Source organism: Saccopteryx bilineata, chromosome 2, assembly GCF_036850765.1.
Source record: "Saccopteryx bilineata isolate mSacBil1 chromosome 2, mSacBil1_pri_phased_curated, whole genome shotgun sequence".
NCBI classification, from domain to species: Eukaryota; Metazoa; Chordata; class Mammalia; order Chiroptera; family Emballonuridae; genus Saccopteryx; species Saccopteryx bilineata.
In genome coordinates, this window is record NC_089491.1 from 164,812,678 (window position 1) to 164,837,176 (window position 24,499).

At 37.5% G+C, this 24,499-nt stretch overlaps 1 protein-coding gene across 1 annotated transcript in view; it reads right to left on the reverse strand.

The window, feature by feature from the left end:
* LEKR1 (leucine, glutamate and lysine rich 1) overlaps nucleotides 1-24,499 on the reverse strand; it is a 230,207-nt gene that overhangs the window by 80,710 nt on the left and 124,998 nt on the right. Inside the window, 1 exon segment of the mRNA XM_066254409.1 lies at nucleotides 5,878-5,959. Coding sequence (XP_066110506.1) covers nucleotides 5,878-5,959 — 82 coding nt within the window.

The window sequence follows — 24,499 nt, forward strand, 5'->3', positions numbered from 1 at the left end:
TAAAAACAGATAGTCTGCCTATTTCCTAATTTGAGCAAGTTATTTTTTTTTAAGCAAGTTCTTATATAGGCAGGAAGCACCAGCTTTATAAATGGAAACAACAGCATCAGCATTCGTTATATAGCGATTTCCTCCCGGGTAATTCATTTGATGGACTTTAGTGAGCTGGTATATTCCTCCCTCCAATTCTAATCTCCTCTGACTCTTACTATTCCTCAGAACTCATATTGTAAATTATGTCAGAAATACAATTAACAAAATAATCACAAAGCATATGTTCATATTTGTTATGCAGTCTCCTAATATACATAGAGAATTCTGTGCACACTTAGTAAAAATCAATGCATGTCACAAACAATAAGCTTTATTCCTTTTCCTCGGTATACTTACTTTTGTGTTAGCCTCCCTACTAACTGGCCAGGATCCTACTCTCTCTACTGAGTTTTGATGTGTTCACAAATTCCATTTCAGCTAGTAGGCAGGTACTAGCCTACCTCCCTATTCCTGGACTGTTCTGTCTTCATTTCTTGGGCTTTAAGAAGCCAAAGTCACACAGTCGCTGTGGCCTGACTGGGATGCTCTCTACATGAGGACTCTGTATGGCCAACGCGCTCCCTGATGTTACTAGAGCCTGGGGAAAAACAATTTATTTTCCTGGAAATCATTATCTTATTTCTCTTTTTCACGTTTCTTCTCACCTAGATAATTATTTACTGGACCTAGTGAGCCAAGGATCCTCATCCACTCATTCTTTCAACCTTGGTCACCATACACAGAAATTGAACTATTGTGCTTACTGTACTATTAACCATAATGTTATAAAGCATAAATATTTTGATTTTTCTTGTTTTTCAAAAACAAATTATTTTGTTACAAATAATTCAAGTATACATTAATTTGATAGGGCATTTTTGGACTTTGTTTCTCCTTGTGTTGTTAAAAATTTTATTAATGGGGATTGCATTAAATTTGTATATTGCTTTGGTAACATGGACATTTTAACTATATTGATTCCAATCCATGAACATGGAATATCTTTCCATTTCATTGTGTCTTTTTCAATCTCTTATAATAATGCTTTGTAGTTTTCAGTATATAGGTCCTTCACATTATTTGTTTAGTTTATTCCTAGGTATTTTATTATTTTTGTGGCAATTGCAAATGGAATTTTTTTTCATTTCTTTTTCTGAAATTTCATTGTTAGTATGTAGGAATGCAGTTGATTTTTGTATGTTGATTTTTATATCCCTTAATTTTACTGTGTTTATTATTTCTAATAATTTTGGGTGCAATCTTTAGGGTTTTTTATATACAGAATCATGTCATCTGCAAAAGTAATACTTTTACATCTTCCTTCTCAATTTGGATGCCTTTTATTTCTTTCTCTTGCATGACTGCTAGGATTTATAGTACTATGTTGAAAAACAGTGGTGAAAGTGGACATCTCTGTTTTGTTCCTGATCTTAAAGGAAAAGCTTTCAGTTTTTCACCATTGAGTATAGTAGCTGAGGGTTTATCATATATGGCCTTTACTATTTTGAGGTACATTCCTTCCGTACCCATTTTACTGAGTGTTTAACACATTGTTCTTAGAGTAGGTCACAGTCAACACAACATTTTGTTGTTAAGCATTCTAAATATTTATATTTCCTATGGGATTTATTTTTCTGTAATATAAAAACTGAAAACCAGAGCTAACCACAAAGTAAAAGAGTTTACTTACTTTTAGAAGATTATATAAATTCTATTTTGGTGTTGATAATTATAAATGTCCTATATATTTTTTTCTTTTTTTGTGTGTAACAGAGCCAGAGAGAGAGAGACAAAGAGAGGGACAGATAGGGACAGACAGGAAGGAAGAAAAATAAGAAGCATTAATTCTTCATTGCGGCTCCTTAATCTCCTTAGTTGTTCATTGATTGCTTTCTCATATGTGCCTTGACTGGAGGGCTGCAGCAGAGTGAGTGACCCCTTGCTCAAGCCAGAGACCTTGGGATCAAGCCAGTGACCTCGGGCCTCAAGCCAGCAACTTCATGCTCAAGCTGGTGAGCCCGTGCTCAAGCCAGCAACCTTGGTGGTGTTTTTAGTTTTTTTTATTTATTCATTTTATTTTTTTATAAATAAATTTTTATTAATGTTAATGGGGTGACATTAATAAATTAGGGTACATATATTCAAAGAAAATATGTCCAGGTTTTCTTGTCATTCAATTATGTTGCATACCCATCACCCAAAGTCAGATTGTCCTCCGTCACCCTCTATCTAGTTTTCTTTGTGCCCCTCCCCCTCCCCCTTCTCCTCTCCCTCCTTCCCTCCTACGCCCCCCTCCCCCCCCAACCACGGTAACCACCACACTCTTGTCCATGTCTCTTAGTCTCGTTTTTATGTCCCACAAATGTATGGAATCATGTAGTTCTTGGTTTTTTCTGATTTACTTATTTCACTCCGTATAATGTTATCAAGATCCCACCATTGCCCTGGCCAGTTGGCTCAGCGGTAGAGCTTCAACCTGGCATGCAGGAGTCCCGGGTTTGATTCCCGGCAGGGTACACAGGAGAGGCGCCCATCTGCTTCTCCACCTCTCCCCTTCTCCTTCCTCTCTGTCTCTCTCTTCCCTTCCCGCAGCCAAGGCTCCATTGGAGCAAGGATGGCCCAGGCACTGGGGATGGCTCTGTGGCCTCTGCCTCAGGCACTAGAATGGCTCTGGATGCAACACAGTGATGCCCCAGAGGGGCAGAACATCGCCCCCTGGTGGGCATGCTGGGTGGATCCCGGTTGGGCACATGCGAGAGTCTGTCTGACTGCCTCCCCATTTCCAGCTTCGGAAAAATGAAAAAAAAAAAAAAAGATTCCACCATTTTGTTGCAAATGATCCGATGTCATCATTTCTTATGGCTGAGTAGTATTCCATAGTGTATATGTATCACATCTTCTTTATCTAGTCTTCTATTGAAGGGCTTTTGGGTTGTTTTTCATGTCTTGGCCACTGTGAACAATGCTGCAATGAACATGGGGCTACATGTGTCTTTACGTATCAATGTTTCTGAGTTTTGGGGGTATATACCCAGTAGAGGGATTGCTGGGTCATAAGGTAGTTCTATTTTCAGTTTTTTGAGGAACCATCATACTTTCTTCCATAATGGTTGTACTACTTTACAGTCCCACCAAGAGTGAATAAGGGTTCCTTTTTCTCCACAGCCTCTCCAGCATTTGCTATTACCTGTCTTGTTGATAATAGCTAATCTAACAGGTGTGAGGTGGTATCTCATTGCAGTTTTGATTTGCATTTCTCTAATAACTAATGAAGATGAGCATCTTTTCATATATCTGTTGGCCATTTGTATATCTTCCTGGGAGAAGAGTCTGTTCATGTCCTCTTCCCATTTTTTTAATTTTTTTATTGGATTGTTTGTTGTTGAGTTTTATGAGTTCTTTGTAAATTTTGGATATTAGGCCCTTATCTGAGCTGTTGTTTGAAAATATCATTTCTCATTTAGTTGGCTGTCTGTTTATTTTGTTGTCAGCATGCATGGTATTGGCAAAAAAAATAGACACTCAGACCAATGGAACAGAATAGAAAGTCCAGAAATAAAACCACATATATATGGTCAAATAATTTTTGATAAAGGGACCAACAACACACAATGGAGAAAAGAAAGCCTCTTCAACAAACGGTGCTGGAAAAACTGGAAAGCCACATGCAAAAGAAAGAAACTCGACTACAGCTGTCCCCTTGTACTAAAATTAATTCAAAATAGATCAAAGATCTAAATATAAGACTTGAAACAATAAAGTACATAGAAGAAGACATAGGTACTAAACTCATGGACCTGGGTTTTAAAGAGCATTTTATGAATTTGACTCCAAAGGCAAGAGAAGTGAAGGCAAAGATAAATGAATAGGACTACATCAGACTAAAAAGTTTTTGCTCGGCAAGAGAAACTGACAACAAAATAAACAGCCAACTAAATGGGAGATGATATTTTCAAACAACAGCTCAGATAAGGGCCTAATGTCCAAAATTTACAAAGAACTCATAAAACTCAACAACAGCCAACAATGTAATGTTAGAAAACAAACTCAAAAAAATAATCCCCTTCACGATTACAAAAAAAAAAAAAAAAACCTAGGAATAAACATAACAAAGAATGTAAAGGACCTATATAAGGAAAACTACAAAGCATTGTTAAGGGAAATCAAAAAAGATATAATAAGATGGAAAAATATTCCTTGTTCGTGGATAGGAAGAATAAATATAATCCAAATGGCCATATTACCCAAAGCAATCTATAAATTTAATGCAATTCCCATAAAAATTCCTATGACATTCTTTAAAGAAATGGAACAAAAAAATCATCAGATTTATATAAAACTATAAAAAACCTCGATTAGCCAAAGGAATCCTAAGGAAAAATAATGAAGCTGAGGGCATTACAATACCTGATTTCAAACTATATTATAGGGCCACGACAATCAAAACAGCATGGTATAATTTATTCATTTTAGAGAGGAGAGAGAGAGAGGGAGAAAAGGGGGAGGAGCAGGAAGCTTCAACTCCCATATGTGCCTTAGACCAGGCAAGTGCAGGGTATTGAACCGGCAACCTCAGCATTCCAGATCAATGCTTTATTTATGCTGCGCCAGCATAGGTCAGGCTCCAACCTTGGGTGCTTAACCTGCCTCCTCTGCATCCCAGGCCAAAGCTCTATCCACTGCACCACCGCTTGGTCAGGCAGATGTCCTATATTTATACTATAAAGTAACTTTTGAAATTTCTGAAATTCATTTTTTGGAGATATTTTTATTTATTGGCATGACATTAGCTAATAAAATTATGTGTTTCAGGTGTACAATTCTATAATCCATCATCTGTATATTGTATTGTGTGTCACCATCCCAGGTCAAGTCTCCTTCCATCACCATTTATCCCCCCCTTACCCTCTTCTATCTGCCCCCAACCCCTTTACCTTCTGAAAATCACCGTACTATTGTTTGTGTCTACAAGATCTTGGATTTGTTTTTGCTTAACTCCTTCCCTTTATCACCAAGCCCCCACCCCAAACCCCTTCACTCTAACATCTGTCCATCTGTTCTCTATCTATGAGTCTGTTTCTGTTTTGTTTGTTAGTTTATTTTGTGCATTATATTCCACATAGGAGTGAAATCATGGTACTTGTCTTCCGCTGACTGATTTTACTTAGTATAATACTCTACAGGTCTATCCGTGTTGCAAAAGATAAGATTCCTTCTTTTTATGGCTGAGTACTATTTCATTGTGTAATATACCATTATTTTTCACTCTTCCAGCATTATTATTCACTCTTCCAATGATGGGCACTGGGGTTGCTTCCAAATCTTGGCTACTGTAAATAATGCTGCAATGAATATATAAGTGTGCATATATTCCTTCATTTTTAAAAGAAATAGTGGTCTGGATATTTTACAAGGACATTTTCTTATTATTCATTTGTCAATTATTTTACTTATATAAAACATAACTACTCAGCTTTTCAAAATTTTCAAACTATTGAATCTAAAACTGGAAATTTTAAGAAACAACTTTAATGTTGTTTCTTCTGGGCAGGTGATATAGAGACAATAAGAAAAAATAGTCAGACTATCTCACATAAGCTACTAATTTGAACAACAGGGAAAGCTTTAATACATGGTAGGTAAGTTTCTTACTGAGGGAAAGAAACATCTCATATATTTAAAAATATATACAGGTCCTTCAAAATACAATCTAGGCTAGTAAAGTGGCCAAGAAAAGCAGTAGTGGACCAGGCCCATACAGCTGAATCGTGGCCAAGGAGTCCCAGGTAACATATCAGGGACCTTTCTAAATTCTCACAGGTTGTTTAATGTTTACCATCTTACATGAGCCTTTCTTTGTAGCTGTCCAGCTCTGTCACTGCCTTCTGAAGTCTTAGCCCAAGTGCCTCTACTTGACACTGTAAATCTGAAATGACATAATATATATTCAGCTGATTAGAAAATTTCTTTTAGAGTTGTCAATCATCTCCCCAAGAATAATGCACCTGTTCATTCCATTTTGCCTGGATAGCCATACACAGCTTGTCCTGGCTCTGAAATGCCATTGGACTAATGGGTTTTGACAGATTCCATTTATTGTCCTCTTTTGACCCCTAACATCATGCTAATTTTCAGCTAATAGGCTCAATTTTACTGATGTCTTCAAAGGAAACTTATATAGCCAACACACATGAATTTCTGATCATGTGGCTCACTGAAGAAACACTTGCCTGCCTAAGCCAGCTCCTGTGGCCAGAACTGAAAGGACAGCGAGGGCCTCCTGGTATAACTGACACAGACCATCCCTGTGCAACTCCAGGCAAAGAACCTGTTAACTCCAGGGAGAATCTAATAGGCATTTTAGTGACTTTCAAAGCTAAAATTGGCTTCCATAATCTTAAAGTGAGGAATTCAAACAATGTGTAAGGAAGATAATTCAAACAGCCGTGTCCAACATGTGTGGATACAGAACGGAAACTAAAGCAGAAAGAACACTTAAATTGCCTGAGTCCTGCCATTAGCCTGTGTGTGGGGACTGTGATCCGAATCCCAGCTCCAGGGACAGTCCTAGTTGGAACTCTTTTTGGGAATAAGGTGCAAAACAAACAGATGGAATAACTGGTTTCTATTTAAAAATATCTAAAACACTGGAATTAAGAAATATCTATGCTACATCTTCTCAGGTGTTTCAATAACATATTTTTAATAATAAACTTTAAAATCTTTATGGATGCATACATATACTATATATGTATTTTATGTATGTGCATATATAATATATATATATCTTTATCTTCAATCTTCTTTCTTAACTTTGTTTTTGAAGAACTATTTCCTTAAATCAGAAAATAAATTCACTCCAAACAAATGTTTTAATTAGAATTTATCAAACATTGGCATGAATTTTATGTGCACCAGCACTTTCACACCCATATTTCATTTATCCCTGCAGCTGCCTTTGTAGGTGCTGACAGCCCATTTTTCAGATGAAGAAAACATGAGATCCTCTCTGATTCTCTTGCCTGGTGCCTTACAATGAGTCAGTGCCTTAGTCTGCAGTCAAACTGACTGCAGATCTTCAACTCTGTTGAGGCAATACATTTGAGAGGATGGCCCCTTGAAATAAGATTTGATATAAACTTACTTGGTAGATAATATTTGTGGGGTAAATCTTTTCCAATTATCAAATGTTCACATTACATGAGAGAAAAGATAAAATAACATAAACATACAGCATTTTTTAGTAAAACCCCAAATTGGAAATAAGGTAATCTCATAAAAGTTGAATAATGTGTTTCTTTGTTATTAAGTTCATGGGAGCTTGCAGAGGGCTCTACTCCATGGGCACAGCTAAAAGATTTCCACCCATTCTCTGAGGAAGAAGCAGGGAAAGAAGCTGGTGTTTGTTGATGGTATACCATGTCCAGGCACTGCACAAAGTGCCTTCTCCTATATCACTTCATTCATAGTCACAACTACCATGAGAAACAATTACATGTTCCATGTTTACCAGTGAAGTCTCCAAGGACCATAGTAATCAACTTATCAAAGGTCACATAGCTGGCTAGCAGAGATCTTGTTATTCAAACTCAGGTTGGCCTCATCCCACAGTCCTTATTTTTCTAACTCTTATATTGACTAAAAATCTAAAAGTTAAAAGAGGGTATGGTATTGGTTCATGAAAGTATGCATAGAGTGGGTCTAGATTTGCTTAGGCTATCCCAGGGGTCGGGAACCTATTGCTCGCAAGCCAGATGTGGCTCTTTTGATGGCTGCATCTGGCTCACAGACAAATCTTTAATAAAAAAATAATGTTAAAAATATAAAACATTCTCATGTATTACAATCCATTCATTTCCTACTGCTCATGTTCATGGTTGTGGGTGGCTGGAGCCAATCACAGCTGTCCTCCAGGACAACACCAAATTTGTATTGGATAAAGTGTAATGTATACGGCTCATTGTATGGCTCTCACAGAATTACATTTTAAAATATGTGGCGTTCGTGGCTCTCAGCCAAAAAAGTTCCCGACCCTTGGCCTATCCCAATATCTTTAAAGAGGTATATTTAAGATAAACAAAAATTATTTTATATAAGCTATGCAGTAAACCAGTGAAATTTCTAACTTCAAGAGGTCATTTAGATTTTACTTTTTTAAAGTTCAAAAATTAATATAATTAATAGAAAATATTAAGACAAAATGGTGTCATTATGACCAACTTTATGAGACTAACATCAGAAACAACAATTATGACTTCTATTAAATGTCCCTTGGTACTTTTATCAGTATATAATCTTAAACTAGATGTGAAACTTGACTCAAGGAAGGAAAAACTATTACACTTTCCACCATTATTCTCTCTACATACCCACCTATATCTCCCTTTCTCCCTATTTCAAGATAACATAGATAGCTTTGTCTTTAATTCATAATACCCAACGAGTACAGAAGCCACTGTCTTCAGATCATTCTCTATGTTTTTATAGCATCTCTGAGTAAAAATAAGAAGAGCAAATAAACATTTTACTTCAAAACAGAGGAACCTCTGAAGGTTGTCATGTGAAGTAAATAGAAACAAGAAATACAAGTAATGTCAACAAATACATTATTTTTTATAAGCAGAGAGGTATCACAGAACATAGAAAAAAATATTTATTATAAAAAAACTCATAATGTAAATAGCCCACCAGTGTATAATTAGGAGTTGATGAACATATCACAGCTTTTGGTTATACTTTCTCTAATAAAGGAGGATTAAGAACTGTTTTTAAAATACAGAGGGCCCTATCTTGACTGTTTTGAACCAGGCCTAAGCATCCTTTTGGTTTATAATTGGTTCTGGTAGCCTAGCAGGGTGCTTTTGTTTTTGGAAGCAGAGTGCCCAGTTCCTGTCCTTAGTAAATAAAGGAACACAGGATAAGCAGCAGAGAGATTAAGCCACCTGCACTAGACAGCTCCTTTAGTTCCTGTGGCAAAGAGTTCTTAAGTAAGTGTATTGTTCTGTGCAGGTCTTCTCTGTAGTTAAGTAAATTCAGCTTCAATTTTCTGTCATTCAGCATGACATTGGATTATGAGGCAAAAGGCCCTGAATGCCTACAAAAAGAAAGGAAGCATTGGCTTTAAACACCATGCAGATGTAAGGTGGAACTCAAGGAAACAATCCAAAATTTACAACATCAAATTCTACTATGATGGGACTGTGTTCTTTGCAGATATTAAATAAGAAGCAAATGATTTTAAATGAACAGGACAAAAAGAGCTTTTAGTCTCTCTTCATATAAAGCCAGCTGCTTCCTGGATAGCATTAAGCAGGCATCATATTTGGGGTAATTAGTCATTTAAGAGAATCTTGTTATTCTGAAAGGTTTCTAGAAACTACTAATATAAAAGGTATTCATAATTATTTTATAAAAGAAAATAAAACTTTATAGTCATTTGGAAGGTATATTGAGTATAATGTTTTAAAAACAATAAATAAAGTATTTACAGAGAGAAAGATTTCAAGCTTAAAACTGTCTACATATTAAAAATTAAAAATCTGTTTCCAAGTGCTATATGGAGGAAAATTGTTCAGATTCTAGTAGCAGAATGGAAGAACAAGCAGGAAAAAGGACTGGCAACCATAGATCCAGATCCAGGGGAATCTTTTTTTAATGAGAAACTGAAGACTATATATTAATATATATATTAAATTGTGAAAACAATTGAAGAAAAGGAAAAACCAAAGCTCACTATTCTTTTAATACATTCCTAAAACAGAATAACATAGAGCTGGCGTGCATGAATTTTAAAGCCAGCATGCCTTTTATCAAATGCTGCTTCTGCTTCCTACCAGCTATGTGGATTTAGGCACTTTAGTTTCCTACCTATAAAAATGGTTATTATGGCAAAGAATTATTCTGAGAATTAAGTGACTTAAAATATGTACGGAGGAAAACAGTATCAGGCACATAATAAGAAATAGTAACTACTAGCTATTTTCATTGGTGGTGGTAGTAACTACCTACTGTCAACTTCTGCTCTGAATCTCATCCCTCGTCACCATGAGAAAACTGCTGGGCCAGTGTTACCAGTGGTTATCCTTGTATGGGGAAGAGTAAAAATGAAGGGTTTCATTGTGTATTTTTCTTTAACAATCTACAGAGTAATTATGGCCAAATGTTAAAACCAGTCAAATATGAATGATGTCACTCACATTTATTATAGTATTCTCTGTGCTTGACATCTTTATAAATATATTGTTTAGAGTGGGGTCTTGTTTGCACACATCAAGTATGATAGCGTATTGTGCACTGAGTCTAATTAACTCAGTGCACAACAAAAGAGAACAGGACAGAGAACTTATTGGAGCAGGGAATGAGCTTAAAACTGTAATGAAAACAACACATTTGATTCTTTGAATAGGGAGCTGAGAAATCCAATCATATCTAGAGGAGAATATGTTAACAAGGAGGGGAGGGTTGTTGGTTTTTTTTTGTTTTAAAATATTGGGACATCTTTATTTGTATTTGAAAAGAGTCCATTCTAGAGGGCACCTATGTTTTTGAATTTAACGTATGCTTTCTAACCTGCTTCTTTTTCTTTTTCTTTTTCTTTTTTTGTATTTTTCTGAAGCTGGAAATGGAGAGACAGACTCCTGCATGCGCCCGAACGGGATCCACCCGGCACGCCCACCAGGGGCGACGCTCTGCCCACCAGGGGGCGATGCTCTGCCCCTCTGGGGCGTCGCTCTGCCGCGACCAGAGCCACTCTAGTGCCTGGGGCAGAGGCCAAGGAGCCATCCCCAGCGCCCGGGCCATCTTTGCTCCAATGGAGCCTTGGCTGCGGGAGGGGAAGAGAGAGACAGAGAGGAAGGAGGGGGTGGGGGTGGAGAAGCAAATGGGTGCTTCTCCTATGTGCCCTGGCTGGGAATCGAACCCGGGTCCCCCGCACGCCAGGCCGATGCTCTACTGCTGAGCCAACCGGCCAGGGCCTAACCTGCTTCTTATGTATGAATAAATAGTATTTATTACAGGTATCCAAAAAATGCACAAATAAATAAATCTCATTTTAATTCTTTTTTCACTACACGGTATGGATTTTTTTTTTTTACAGAGAGAGAGAGTCAGAGAGAGGGACAGATAGGGACAGACAGACAGGAAGGGAGAGAGATGAGAAGCATCAAGTCTTCATTACAGCGCCTTAGCTGTTCATTGATTGCTTTCTCATATGTGCCTTGACCAGGGGGCTACAGCAGACAGAGTGTCCCCGTACTCGAGGCAGAGACCTTGGGCTCAAGCCAGCAACCTTGGATTTCAAGCCAGCAACCTTTGGGCTCAAGCCAGCAACCCTACACTCAAGCTGGTGAACCCATGCTCAAGGTGGATGAGCCTGCTCTCAAGCCGTTGACCTTGGGGTTTCAAACTCTGGTTGTCCACATCCCAGTTTGACACTCTATCCACTGTGCCACCATCTGATCATGCGCTACACATTTATGTTTTCTGAGACCCATCCATACAGCTATACAACAGATGTGATTCGTTCCTTTTTAACTGATCTATAATGGTTAACCATGTGCACACACCACATTTTACTGATCTACACCTATAGTAATGAACTTGGTCACCACAGATAATCCTGCAATAAAATACATCTTCTAGTATACTCATATGGGAGTTTTTCTCCAGTATGACCTTAGAGCACACTCATGAGGTCACAGGCACACACATAATTAAATAATACTGAATGGTTCCAGGATGGATGCACCTGCTAGCCTCTCCCTCACTGAATAAAGGTTCCTACTTTCCTACCAGTTATTATTAGAAAGAGCTTTTTAAAATTTCTTTTTTGCCAATCCTTAGGATACAAAGTAGTGTCACATTGTTGGCTTAATTTGCAGTTTTTCTGCTTCCTGTTAAAGCTGATCATCTCACTTTATACTTCTTAGTCATTCACATTCCCTTTTTCTATGATTTGCCTTTCTGCAGTCTCTTTTCTGCCCATTCCAATCGAGCTTTCTTCTCCCCTCCTCCACAGAAATCATTCTTTTCAAGGTTATGAATGACCTTTCTCTATTGGCAATTCCAAATTTAATTTGACACACAGTATACTCCCTCTTTAAAACACTCTTATTGTTTCCATTCTATACTCTCTTGTCCCCTTCCACTCCCTTAGCTATTGCTCATCAGTCTCTATGAATGGTTCTCATTCTAGATACACTCCAAATGTTGGGAAGCATCTAGGGTTCAGTCCTCAGCACTTTTTTTACTTGCACTTTCTCCCTAGCTAATTTCATCTAGTCTCATGGTTTTGAATAACATTTATATACAAGTGTCTCCCATCATCATCATCACCATAGCTAATAAGTGTTGGGTGCTTACTATGTGCCAGGTATTATTCTAAATGCATTACACTCATTTACTTTTCACAATGGAAACACTAGAATGTAAATTCCAGGAGAGTAGGAACTTTGTTATATTTATAATGTTTGAGATATTGAAGCTGCTCAAAAAAATAACTGAAAGAATAAATGCAAATGTGTAGATATTAGAAATAAAAATGTCAGCAAATAGATGTTTAAAGTTATGGTTAAATTAATCTTTAACCTAAAATAAAAATGCATGAAAGAGAACAAGTTGTGCAGTTTTCACTGATAATATCTAATATCATGGCATTACAATTCAACTATGTTATAAATATGTTATTTTATTTCAATAAACATTTATTGAGTACCAACCTATATTTCATAGGTAAGGTCAGTATATAAATATCAATAAAATATACTCCCTTTTCCTTAGAGAAATTATAATAAAGTACTTCACTTTGCCTTCATCAATGATACATTATGTTTTAGATAACAAAGGGATAGTGGCTTTACACTTAAACCTGTTTTATTTTCCACCATTTTAAATGACTTTATTTAGTTAGATGGTTAATTAGTTAATTATGTGGCTGAACTGGTACAATTTATGATAAGATATAATTGATGTGAATGAACATAATATGTTGTATTTAGATAACATTTATATGGATTATTATACTACAATTTGATGAGTTTAGCCCTTTACAAAAGCAACATTTTTTTTTTGTATTTTTCTGAAGCTGGAAACGGGGAGGCAGTCAGACTCCCACATGCGCCCAACCAGGATCCACCTGGCATGCCCACCAGGGGGCAATGCTCTGCCCATCCAGGGCGTCGCTCTGTCACGACCAAAGCCACTCTAGCGCCTGGGGCAGAGGCCATGGAGCCATCCCCAGCGCCTGGGCCATCTTTGCTCCAATGGAGCCTCGGCTACGGAGGGGAAGAGAGACAGAGAGGAAGGAGAGGGGGAGGGGTGGAGAAGCAGATGGGCGCCTCTCCTGTGTGCCCTGGTCAGGAATCGAACCCGGGACTTACTCAGCCAGGCCGACGCTCTATCATTGAGCCAACTGGCCAGGGCCAGCAACATTTTTTTTTTTGTATTTTTCTGAAGCTGGAAACGGGGAGAGACAGTCAGACAGACTCCTGCATGCGACCAAACGGGATCCACCCGGCACGCCCACCAGGGGCGACGCTCTGCCCACCAGGGGGCGATGCTCTGCCCCTCCGGGGCGTCGCTCTGCTGCGACCAGAGCTACTCTAGCGCCTGGGGCAGAGGCCAAGGAGCCATCCCCAGCGCCCGGGCCATCTTTGCTCCAATGGAACCTTGGCTGCGGGATGGGAAGAGAGAGACAGAGAGGAAGGAAGGGGTGGGGGTGGAGAAGCAAATGGGCGCTTCTCCTATGTGCCCTGGCCGGGAATCGAACCCGGGTCCCCCACACGCCAGGCCGACACTCTACCGCTGAGCCAACCGGCCAGGGCCCCAGCAACATTTTTTAAATGAGCATTAATAGAGGACACCTTTGCAGATGTAAGAATATATACCAATAATAGAGGAAAGTTCTTTAATGAGTATTTGACTATCAATTGCAAATTAACATATTGTAACTTTAGCCAACATTTTATAAAGCTCAGATGGTAATACAGCCACTTGGAAAATTCATTTCATTTTTGGGTCTATATTTCAGAGTTTAATTCAAATCTATTTTGAAACAAGTATACTTGAAGTACATTAACATTCCTGCATAATGCCAGGAGAGACTGAAATGACATTTGTCAATTTTTATAAATCAGATGCTAGAATAGGTGTGAATATAGGTGCAGCTAAAAAGTTGCAATTCAGTCCAGCTGTAGCTATATGAAAACTAGAAAATATGAAAATAATAGAGTGAGGAAGTGAATTAAGTCAAGCTAAGGAGATAATCCGATATGTGAAATTTGAAAATAAATTATATTCTATATTAAGGATCAAGAATTTACTTCAGAATTAAAAAAAATAGAAGCTTCGGCCCTGGCCAGTTGGCTCAGTGGTAGAGCGTCGGCCTGGCGTGCGGGGGACCGGGGTTCAATTCCTGGCCAGGGCACATAGGAGAAGCGCCCATTTGCTTCTCTACCCCCACCCCCTCCTTCCTCTCTGTCTCTCTCTTCCCCTCCCGCAGCCAAAACTCCATTGGAGCAAAGATGGTCCAGGTGCTGGGGATGGCTCCTTGGCCTCTGCCCCAGGCGCTAGAGTGGCTCTGGTCGTGGCAGAGCGACGCCCCCTGGTGGGCAGAGCGTTGCCCCTGGTGGGCGTGCCGAGTGGATCCCGGTCGGGCGCATGCGGGAGTCTGTCTGTCTCTCCCCGTTTCCAGCTTCAGAAAAAGGAAAAAAAAAAAAAGAAAAGAAAAGAAAAGAAGCTTCTAAACCTCCAATGTATTTTTTAATTCTAAATATAAAATCAACCCAATATAACATGAAGATAATTATAATTTATAGGGGCTTACAAAATATTACAAATTATGGATGGAGTAAGACAGAAGGAATCTTAAATTCTACCTTATTTTTATGCTGCTTGAGTCATTTAACCACTCTTCTCAATTCACAAAATGAAGATAATACTTTTTCTATCTCCTAGGAACAATCTTCATAGGTTTAGAAACTTCTGAATACTTCAGAACAGTACTTTGTTTTCTGACAAATTTGTACAAATAAATAAGTGCACATAATCATATATTACATAATATATTTCATGATAGAGAAAATGGGGGTCAATATTATAAAACTCTATTATTCCATTATATATAGAGAGAATGAGAACTTTCAATACTGAAAAGTACTAGTGATGGATGTGAACAGCCTAGAGTTAACTAAGGGACAGTGACTTATAACAAACAGAATATTAGCTGCAAAAATTTATGGGACAAAAAATAAAAAGATTTATTATTACTTTAATAATAAAGTATATGGAAGACAAAGAAGTTTAGATCTAAAAGTACTTAAGACATTTTCAAATAGTCAAATAACCATATACACATAACTTTCTTTAATGAACTGGATTTTACAGTCAGAATGCTTACAGAGACCCCATGTGCAGGACTAGTTCTTTGAAAAACTGGGAAGGAGATGGAGTGCGTCTTCAGCCACAGAGAACACTAATTCTTCTTCCTGCATCCTTCCTCCTTGTGCTTGGATGGCAGTAAAATGAGGAAAGGGCAAGAATTTCTTCAAAAGAGTGCTTTTATGCTACAAAACTCCCTTGTGCTAACAGCATTTTGAAAAATTCTACCATACATCTCCATAATAGTGAACAAAAAACCAAAAACATTTTATAATTTTAAGACTAAGGAGATTTGAAAGCAACATACAGAAACAGGAAAAGATTTTTAGTTATGAGGATGTTTATCACAACATCTTTTTTGTTTGTTTGTTTTATGTTATTTTTTGTTGGTTTTTTTCTACAGAGACAGAGCAAGAGTCAGAGAGAGAGGAATAGACAGGGACAGACAAACAGGAATGCAGAGAGATGAGAAGCATCAATCATCAGTTTTTCGTTGTGGCACTTTAGTTGTTCATTGTTTGCTTTCTCATATGTGCCTTGACCATGGGGCTACAGCAGATCGAGTAACCCCTTGCTTGAGCCAGTGACCCTGGGTCCAAGCTGGTGAGCTTTGCTGAAATCAGAGGAGCCCGCGCTCAAGCTGGCGACCTCGGGGTCTTGAACCTGGGTCCTCTGCATCCCAGTCCAATGCTCTATCCACTGTGCCACCACCTGGTCAGGCACAACATTGTTTTAACAGAAAAAAAAAGTGAAAACAACTGTCCAAAAATTGGGTGCAATTAAATAAATTATGATTCATCCAAAATCAGAGTACTATAAGTATTCCAACATGGAAAGATTTCATAATTGAGGAATTGAGAGTAGAGATTATAAAATTCTGTTCTGTTTTATAAAAATATATATTCAAAACTGAAAGTCTTAGAGAATACACATCAAATGTTTATAACTCTATGAGAATGCTAGAATTTCCTAATCCATAGTAAACATGGCTTATTTTGGTAATAGGAAACTAAAGAATAGTAATAAAGTGTCACAACTATGAGTTGATGCTTCTCATCCCTCTCCCTTCCTGTCTGTGTGTTCCTGTCTGTCACACCCCAGGAAAACCATGTATTTTTTGTGTTCTCTTGCTTTTGGGTACAGAAGCAGCCCAGTGTCCCAATATCAAGCTAGTCTTTCTCAAAGGTTGTTAGATTTAGTATACCTAAAGGCTTACTACAAACCTTCTTGAGTTTCTGTCTGTAAAATCAGCAGTTCTACCCTTTTATTTACTTATTTTTTGTAGACAGACAGAGGAACAGACAGATAGGAAGAGAAAGAGATGAGAAGCATCAACTCATATTTGCATCAACTGGGGGGCTCCAGCCAAGCCAGTGACCCCTTGTACAAGCCAGTGACCTCTGGGCTCAAGACACTGACCATGGGATCATGTTTATGATCCCACACTCACACCAGAGGCCTCAGGGTTTAAAAACCTGGGTCTTCAGTGTCCCAAGTCAATGCCGTATCCACTGCACTACCATTTGGTCAGGTCAGCACTTCTCTCCCCTTTTATTGGAAGCTAAAGTCACATTATTCCTCCTGGAGTCCAAAGATTCATAGGAATCATAAAAACTGGTCAATTCACTGCACCGAGCTCCCTCTGAATATCACACCTTCCAAGAAACGTCACAGTGAAATTCTGTTCATAATGCCTTTATCCATCATACAATATATGACTCTTGAATTAACTGTAGTCACTCTCTTCTTCAACAACTTGTTCTAAGAGCAGGCAGACTACTGACTGCTACAGCTAACCAAGGCTGACAGTAAGATACATTAGTGGAAACAAATGGAACTTGAGGCAAACAGGTATTAACATTTACAGTTTTCCTTTGTTATTACAGGAACATTTAAGGAAATTCTAATACTTTGATCCTAAATATAATAATTTGGTTTGCTATTACACCAGGAAAATCACTTTGAAATGCAGTATAATATTTTTATAGTTTTATAGGGGTTCCTACATTTTATCTTGTTAATTCTCCTAATGCTCTTAGGTAGGTAGGAAAGGCTATCATAAATCCATTTTACCAATGAAGTAACTGAATGAAAGAAATTACTTGTTGAAAAGAAAAGACCTGTGAAAGGCATAGATAGGGCAGAAGTGTTTGACTCCTAGATTAGTATTTTTCTACTGAACATTACTTATTTTGATATTTTTGCACTTTAACAAAAAAGCTACTAATTGAGGAATGCAGTTCTCATACAGGTTACAACATGAATGAAACTCACAAACATTACAATAAGTCAGATAAGCTAGACACGGAAGATCACATATTTAATGGTTCTATTTACATGAAATGTCCAGAATAGGAAAATCTGTAGAGACAGAAAGTAGATTAATGATTGGTGTGGTCAGAAGGCAGATAGGTAAGCAGAATGACTGTTAATGAGCATGAGTTTTGTTCTTAGGTGATAGCAATGCTCTAAATTTAGGTCATGGTGATGGTCATAAATGGTTATAAATACACTACATCATGGAATTGTACACTTAAAACGGTTGAATTTTACACAACTTAAATTATTTCTCATTAAGGCTATTTTTGAAATTCCATAAAAGATGTTAAAATATTACATGCAAAATAATCTTATTAAAATATTTGTGTATTAATTATACCAAAAAGCATACAAAAAGCAAAATATTTTCATTTGAACATTGGTCAAATAAATCTTGGACAGATATTAACGCTGAAGTAATTTATCTGAATTCTGTCTTCCAATATTTGCGACTACTGACAAAAGTAAAGGACACTTTATTCCATGAGGTGGAAGGAGAACCATTTAAGTAACTGATTTGTGGGTCACAATGACCTGAATAGGAATATTGTCAATTGAGATAAATTGTGCATTTTGGAGGTTATATTAGTGTGACCTAAAACTTATGAAAATAAATCCTTAAAAGGGAACCAAGAATTTAATCTTTAAAATTTTATTTTATATGTTTATTTTCCTATAAAAAAGGTTAAATTTTGGCATTAAGACAAATTAAGGCTGATATTGACAGAGTATTATTTACTCTTAAACCAGTATTAAACTATATGCACCAGAGTTATCACTTGTATTTAAATTGTTGAGTGTTCATATTTCAAAGAATAAATAAAATTGTGGAAAAAAACAAAATAAAACATTTTATGTAAAAAAGTAATGACCATAGCCTGACCTGTGGTGGTGCAGCAGATAAAGTGTCAACCTGGAAATGCTGAGGTTGCCAGTTCAAAACCCTGGGCTTGCCTGGTCAAGGCACATATGGGAGTTGATGCTTTCTGCTCCTCCCCCCTTCTCTCTCTTTCTCTCCCCTCTCTATAATGAATAAATAAAATCTAAAAAAAAAGTAAAAAAAAAAAAAGTAATGACCATAAAGACTACATACCAGAATTAAAGTTGAAATTATCCAAGGTCGATTTAAAAGAAAAAGGAAAAACCATGTAAAACTACGAACATGTATTTAGCTTTGGAAATAAGCCAACTGCATCAGAATTAGAATTAGAATTACACTGTATATAGCCTAAAGGGGTTTCCAAGGTTTTCTTACATATCTGTTGCCCAGGTGTAAACACTTTACTTATCAGGACTAAGTGGCAAGTCAGAATCATCTGTCTAATGTTTGCAGAGGCATTATCTTTTCATTCTTAGGCTAGAATGCTTTCAATTCATACCACATTATTGGGGGCAATGGCTGGAAGATATAACGTGGTGATAGATTAGTTTATTCTAAAAGTGAATTAAAAAATAACAGATATGGGAATATAACATATTATAACAACTTTAAAACTGTATTTATAAGGAAACACATTAATCCCTGATGAACACAGATGTAAAAATCCTCAACAAAATACTAGCAAACCTAGAGACTTGTTCCAGGGATATAAGGATGGTTCAATATCATAAATCAATCAATGAGATATACCACATTAACAAAATGAAGGGTAAAAATTATATGATCATCTCAATAAATGCAGAAAAATAGCATTTGACACAATATCCTCCAGATAGAAAATTAACAAAGAAACAGTGACTTTAAATGACATACTATATCAATTAAATTTAATTGATATCTTCAGAAAATTTCATCTCAGATTCATCAAGAAAAAAGGAAACTCAAGTGCTCATGGTACATTCTCTAGAATAGACCACATGTTAGGATATAAAACAAGTCTCAATAAATTTAAGAAGATTGAAATCATAGCAAGTATCACTTCTGATCACAATGACATGAAACTAAAAATCAACTACAATAGAAAAACTGAAATATTCAAACACTTGGAGGCTAAATAACATTTTATTAAATAATGAATTGGTTAACAACAAGAGCAAGGAAGAAGTAAAAAAAATTCCTTGAAACAAATGAAAACAAACATAGAACAACTCAAAAATCTATGGGACACAGCAAAAGCTGTCCTGAAAGAGAAGTTCAGAGCATTACAAGCATACCTTAAGAAGCAAGAAAAAGCTCAGTAAACAATAGTGCACCCTAAAGAACTAGGAAAAGAACAAATAAAGCTCAGAGAAAGTAGAAGGAAGGAAATAATAAAGATCAAGAGAAGAAATAAATGACATGGAGACTAAAAAAAAAATACAAAAGATCAATGAAACCAAGAGCTGTTTCTTTGAAAAGGTAAACAAGTTTGATGAACCTTTAACCAGACTCATCAAGAAAATAAGAGAAACTCAAATGAATGAAATTAGAAATGAAAGTGGAGAAGTAACAACTGACACTGCAGAAATACAAAGGATTGTAAGAAAATACTATGAAGAACTACATGTCAAAAAATTGGACAACTTTGGCAAAATGGATAAATTCCTAGAAACACACAAAAAACCCAAACAGACCGATTACAGCAAATAAAATTGAAGCAATGATCAAAATACTCCCAGCAAACAAATGGCCTGGGTCAGATGGCTTCACAGGTAAATTTTACCAAATATTCAAAGAAGAACTAACACCTATCCTTCTCAAGCTATTTCAAAAAATTCAAGAGAAAGGAATACTTCCAAGCTCCTATTATGAGACAAATATTGTCCTCATTTCAAAACCAGGTAAACACACTACAAAGAAAGAGAACTATAGGCTAATATCCCTGATGAATTTAGATGCTAAAATTCTTAACGAAATAATAGCAATCCAGATCTAGCAATACATGAAAAAGATCATACATCATGATCAAATGGGATTTATTCCAGGGAGGCAAGGCTGGTACAATATTTGAAAATCAGTAAATATACTTCATCACATAAACAAAATGAAGGTTAAAAACCACATGATTATATCAATAGAGGCAGAAAAAGCATTTGATAACATCTGGTACCCATTTGTGATCAAAACTTTTAGCAAAGCGAGGATACAGGGAACATACCTCAACATAAAAAAGGCCATGTGTGACAAACTGACAGCCAACATCATTCTCAATGGGCAAAAATTAAAAGCAATCCCCTTAATATCAGAAACAAGGCAGGGGTGCCCCCTTTCACCACTCTTATTTAGCATAGTTCTGAAAGTCCTAGCTTCAGCAATCAGACAAAGAAGAAATAAAAGGCATCCAAATTGAAAAAGAAGAAGTAATACTACCATTATTTGCTAATGACATGATACTGTACATAGAAAACCCTAAAGTATCAGTCAAAAAACTACTAGATCTGATAAATGAATTCACCAAGGTGGCAGGGTATAAAATTAATGTTCAGAAATCAGTGGCATTTTAATATACCAACAATAAACGGTCAGAAAGAGAAATTAAAAAAACAATCCCCTTCACTATTGCAACAACAGAAAATAAAGTACCTAGGAATAAATTTAACCAAAGAGGTGAAAGACCTGTACTTGGAAAATTATAAGACATGGAAAAAAGAAATCAAGGAAGATACAAACAAGTGGAAGCATATATTGTGCTCATGGAAGGAAGAATAAACATCATTAAAATGTTTATACTACCCAAAGCTATCTATAAGTCCAATGCCATTCCTATTAAAACACCAAAGGCATACTTCAAAGATATAGAAAAAATATTCCAAAAATTTATATAGAACCAAAAAAGAACCCAAATAGCCTAAGCAATTTTGAAAAGAAAGTATAAAATGGGAGGTATGACACTTCCTGATATCAAGTTATACTACAAGGCCATTGTACTCAAAACAGCTGGTATTCACATAAGAACATGCATACATATCAGTGGAACAGAACAGAGAACCCAGAAATAAGCCCATGTCTTTATGGTCTATTGACAGTTGACAAAGGAGCTCAGAGTATACAATGGAGTAAAGACAGTCTCTTTAATAAATGAGTTGGAAAAATTGGTCAGATACATGTGAAAAAATAAAATTAGACAAATAATTTACACCACTCACACAAATAAATTCAAAATGGATAAAATACTTAAATGTAAATCGCAAAACAATACACATCTTGAAAAAAAATAGGCTGTAAACTCTCCGCTATCTCATGTAGCAATATTTTTGCCAATATATCTCCGTGGGAAAATAAAATAAAAGACAAAATAAACAAATGGGACTATATCAAACTAAAAAGCTTTTGCACAGCAAGAGATGCCATGAACAAAATAAAAAGACAACCCACACAATGAAAGAACATATTCACCAACACGTCTGATAAGGGGTTAATAACAAAAATTTATAAAGAACTTCTAAAACTCAACACCAGGAAGGTAAACAATCCAATTAAAAAATGGGCAAAGAAAATGAATAGATATTTCTCTAAAGAGGACATACAGATGGCCAACAGGCACATGAAAAAATGTTCAATGTCACTAATCATCAGAGAAATGCAAATTAAAACCACAATGAGATACCACCTCACACCTGTCAGAATGGTGCTCATTAACAAATCAAGACATAATAAGTGCTGGCAAGGGTGTGGAGAAAAAAGAACCCCCCTACACTGCTGGTGGGAATGCAGACTGGTGCAGCCACTGTGGAAAACAGTATGGAGTTTCCTCAAAAAATTAAAAATGGAACTGCCTTTTGACCTAGCTATTCCACTTTTAGAAATATATCCTAAGAATAATAAATCACTGATTCAAAAGAAGACATGCACCCCCAGGTTTATTGCAGCATTTTTTACAATAGCCAGGGTCTGGAAACAGCCCAAGTGTCTGTCAGTGGACGAGTGAATTAAAAAGCTTTGGTATATATACACAATGGAATACTATGCAGCCATGAAAAAGAAGAAAATCTTACTTTTTGCAATGGCATGGATGGACCTGGAGATTATTATGCTAAGTGAAATAAGTCAGGCAGAAAAAGAAGAACATCTGATTTCACTTATATGTGGAATCGAATGAACAAAGTGAACTGAGGAACGAAATAGAGACAAGGTGGGGAGCAGAGGGACAGCTGTCAGAGGGAAGGACGATGAGGGGATGGAATCAGAGAAGGTGAATGGATTAGTGAAATTATATATACATAACACATAGACACAGATAATAGGATAGCAAATCCCAGAGGGAAGGGGGAAGGGAGCTAGGGTGAAGGGGACAAAAGAGGGTAATGGGGGAAACATAGTTCGAGGGTGAGGGTGTTATTATTGAGTGGGACACTTGAATCTATATTAACACAATAAATTAAAATTAATTTTAAAAATTGGGAAAAATTAAAATAATATTTACTAAAAATCAAACATTAATTATAATTCTCAGTGGCAAAATATCAAATTATTTCAATTAAAATCAGAAAGTATACATGGAGGTTCACTGTCACAATTATTATTTAACACAGTCTCAGAAATTCAAATGAATTCAATTAAGATATATGAGTGACATCAGAGTAATGGTGCTGTGACGGAGGCTCCTGATGCCTCTCCCTGAAATTTCAACAAATCCAACAACTAGAGACAGAAAATCCCAGGAGCATCTGAAATACACACACACCAAACAAAGGTACGATTGGGCAAAAAGGTGGCTGAATATATAACCCACTCTGTAGGAAATAAGACAGAGAAAGAGTATTCCACTTCCCTCACTGACCTGAGAAAGGTCTGCTTCCACTTGGAACTGACAGAAAGGGGGGGCTAGGGTGGAGATGGTGGGCTGGCTAGAGTGGAGATGTTTGGGCCAAGGAGACAGTGATCCCAAGGCTCAGCCCATGCAGAGCTAACACCTGCGGCCCCAGCTGAGGTGGGCGAGTGGCTTACCTGTGGAGTGAACTTGTTTACTCTCAGTCTCCCATTCAGTGAGCATGGGTGGTGTACGAGCTATTTCTCCTGGTGCATAGGGCATGGGTGCCCAGGATCCTGGACTGAGGGGCTGGGTCAGAGACTGCCAGCAGTGGCCTTCTGCGTGAGCTGTGGCTGATGTCTCTGTGTGGTCCCTGCTCCCCAAACAACAGTGTGTGGGGAGTGCATAAAAGCTGGCTTCCCTATGCTTGGACCTCTCCGGGTGGGGCACCTCCGCCAGCCATACAGGCTAACAAAGCATATTGCTGGGAAGAAAAATATGGAAGTGCTGGGAGGAGGGGTGCACAGGCAGCTTGCAGACAGCCTCTGAAGAACAGACCTGTGGATCACTGAAAGGAGCCTAACCCACAGTCTGCTCATTGCTCAGCTGGCTTACGCTGGCAGTAGCTCTGGCTGACAAGGTCTTCTTTCCCATGTCTGCGATTTAAGAGAACCCAGAGGAGGGACTTGATAGTTTTTAGGGCCTCTTGCTCTGCAAGCAGTGGCTGGGGCAACTTCTTGCCAGCTGATACAGGTTAAAAACCACAAACCTATGAAGCAGACCTCAGAGAACACTGCAGAAGTTGGGCGGGCTGGGCTGTAGGCTTCTAACAAGGGAGAAGCCTGTGGAGAGCAGTCTCATGGAACGCTAAGGCAAATTTAACCAGACATACCTGGGGAACCTTAGAAAGGAGACTGACCAGAAGTCAGCTTGTCCCCCTGCCTGCTTAAGCTGGTGGCTCTGGTTGGAAGAGCTTTCATACCCAGTGCTGTGCTTTAAAAGGACCTGGAGGAGGGATGTGGCAGCTTTTAAAGGCTCCTGTTCTGCAGAGAGTGACTGAGGCATCTTCCTGCCAGCCAATACAGGTAACAAAGTACAAAAAG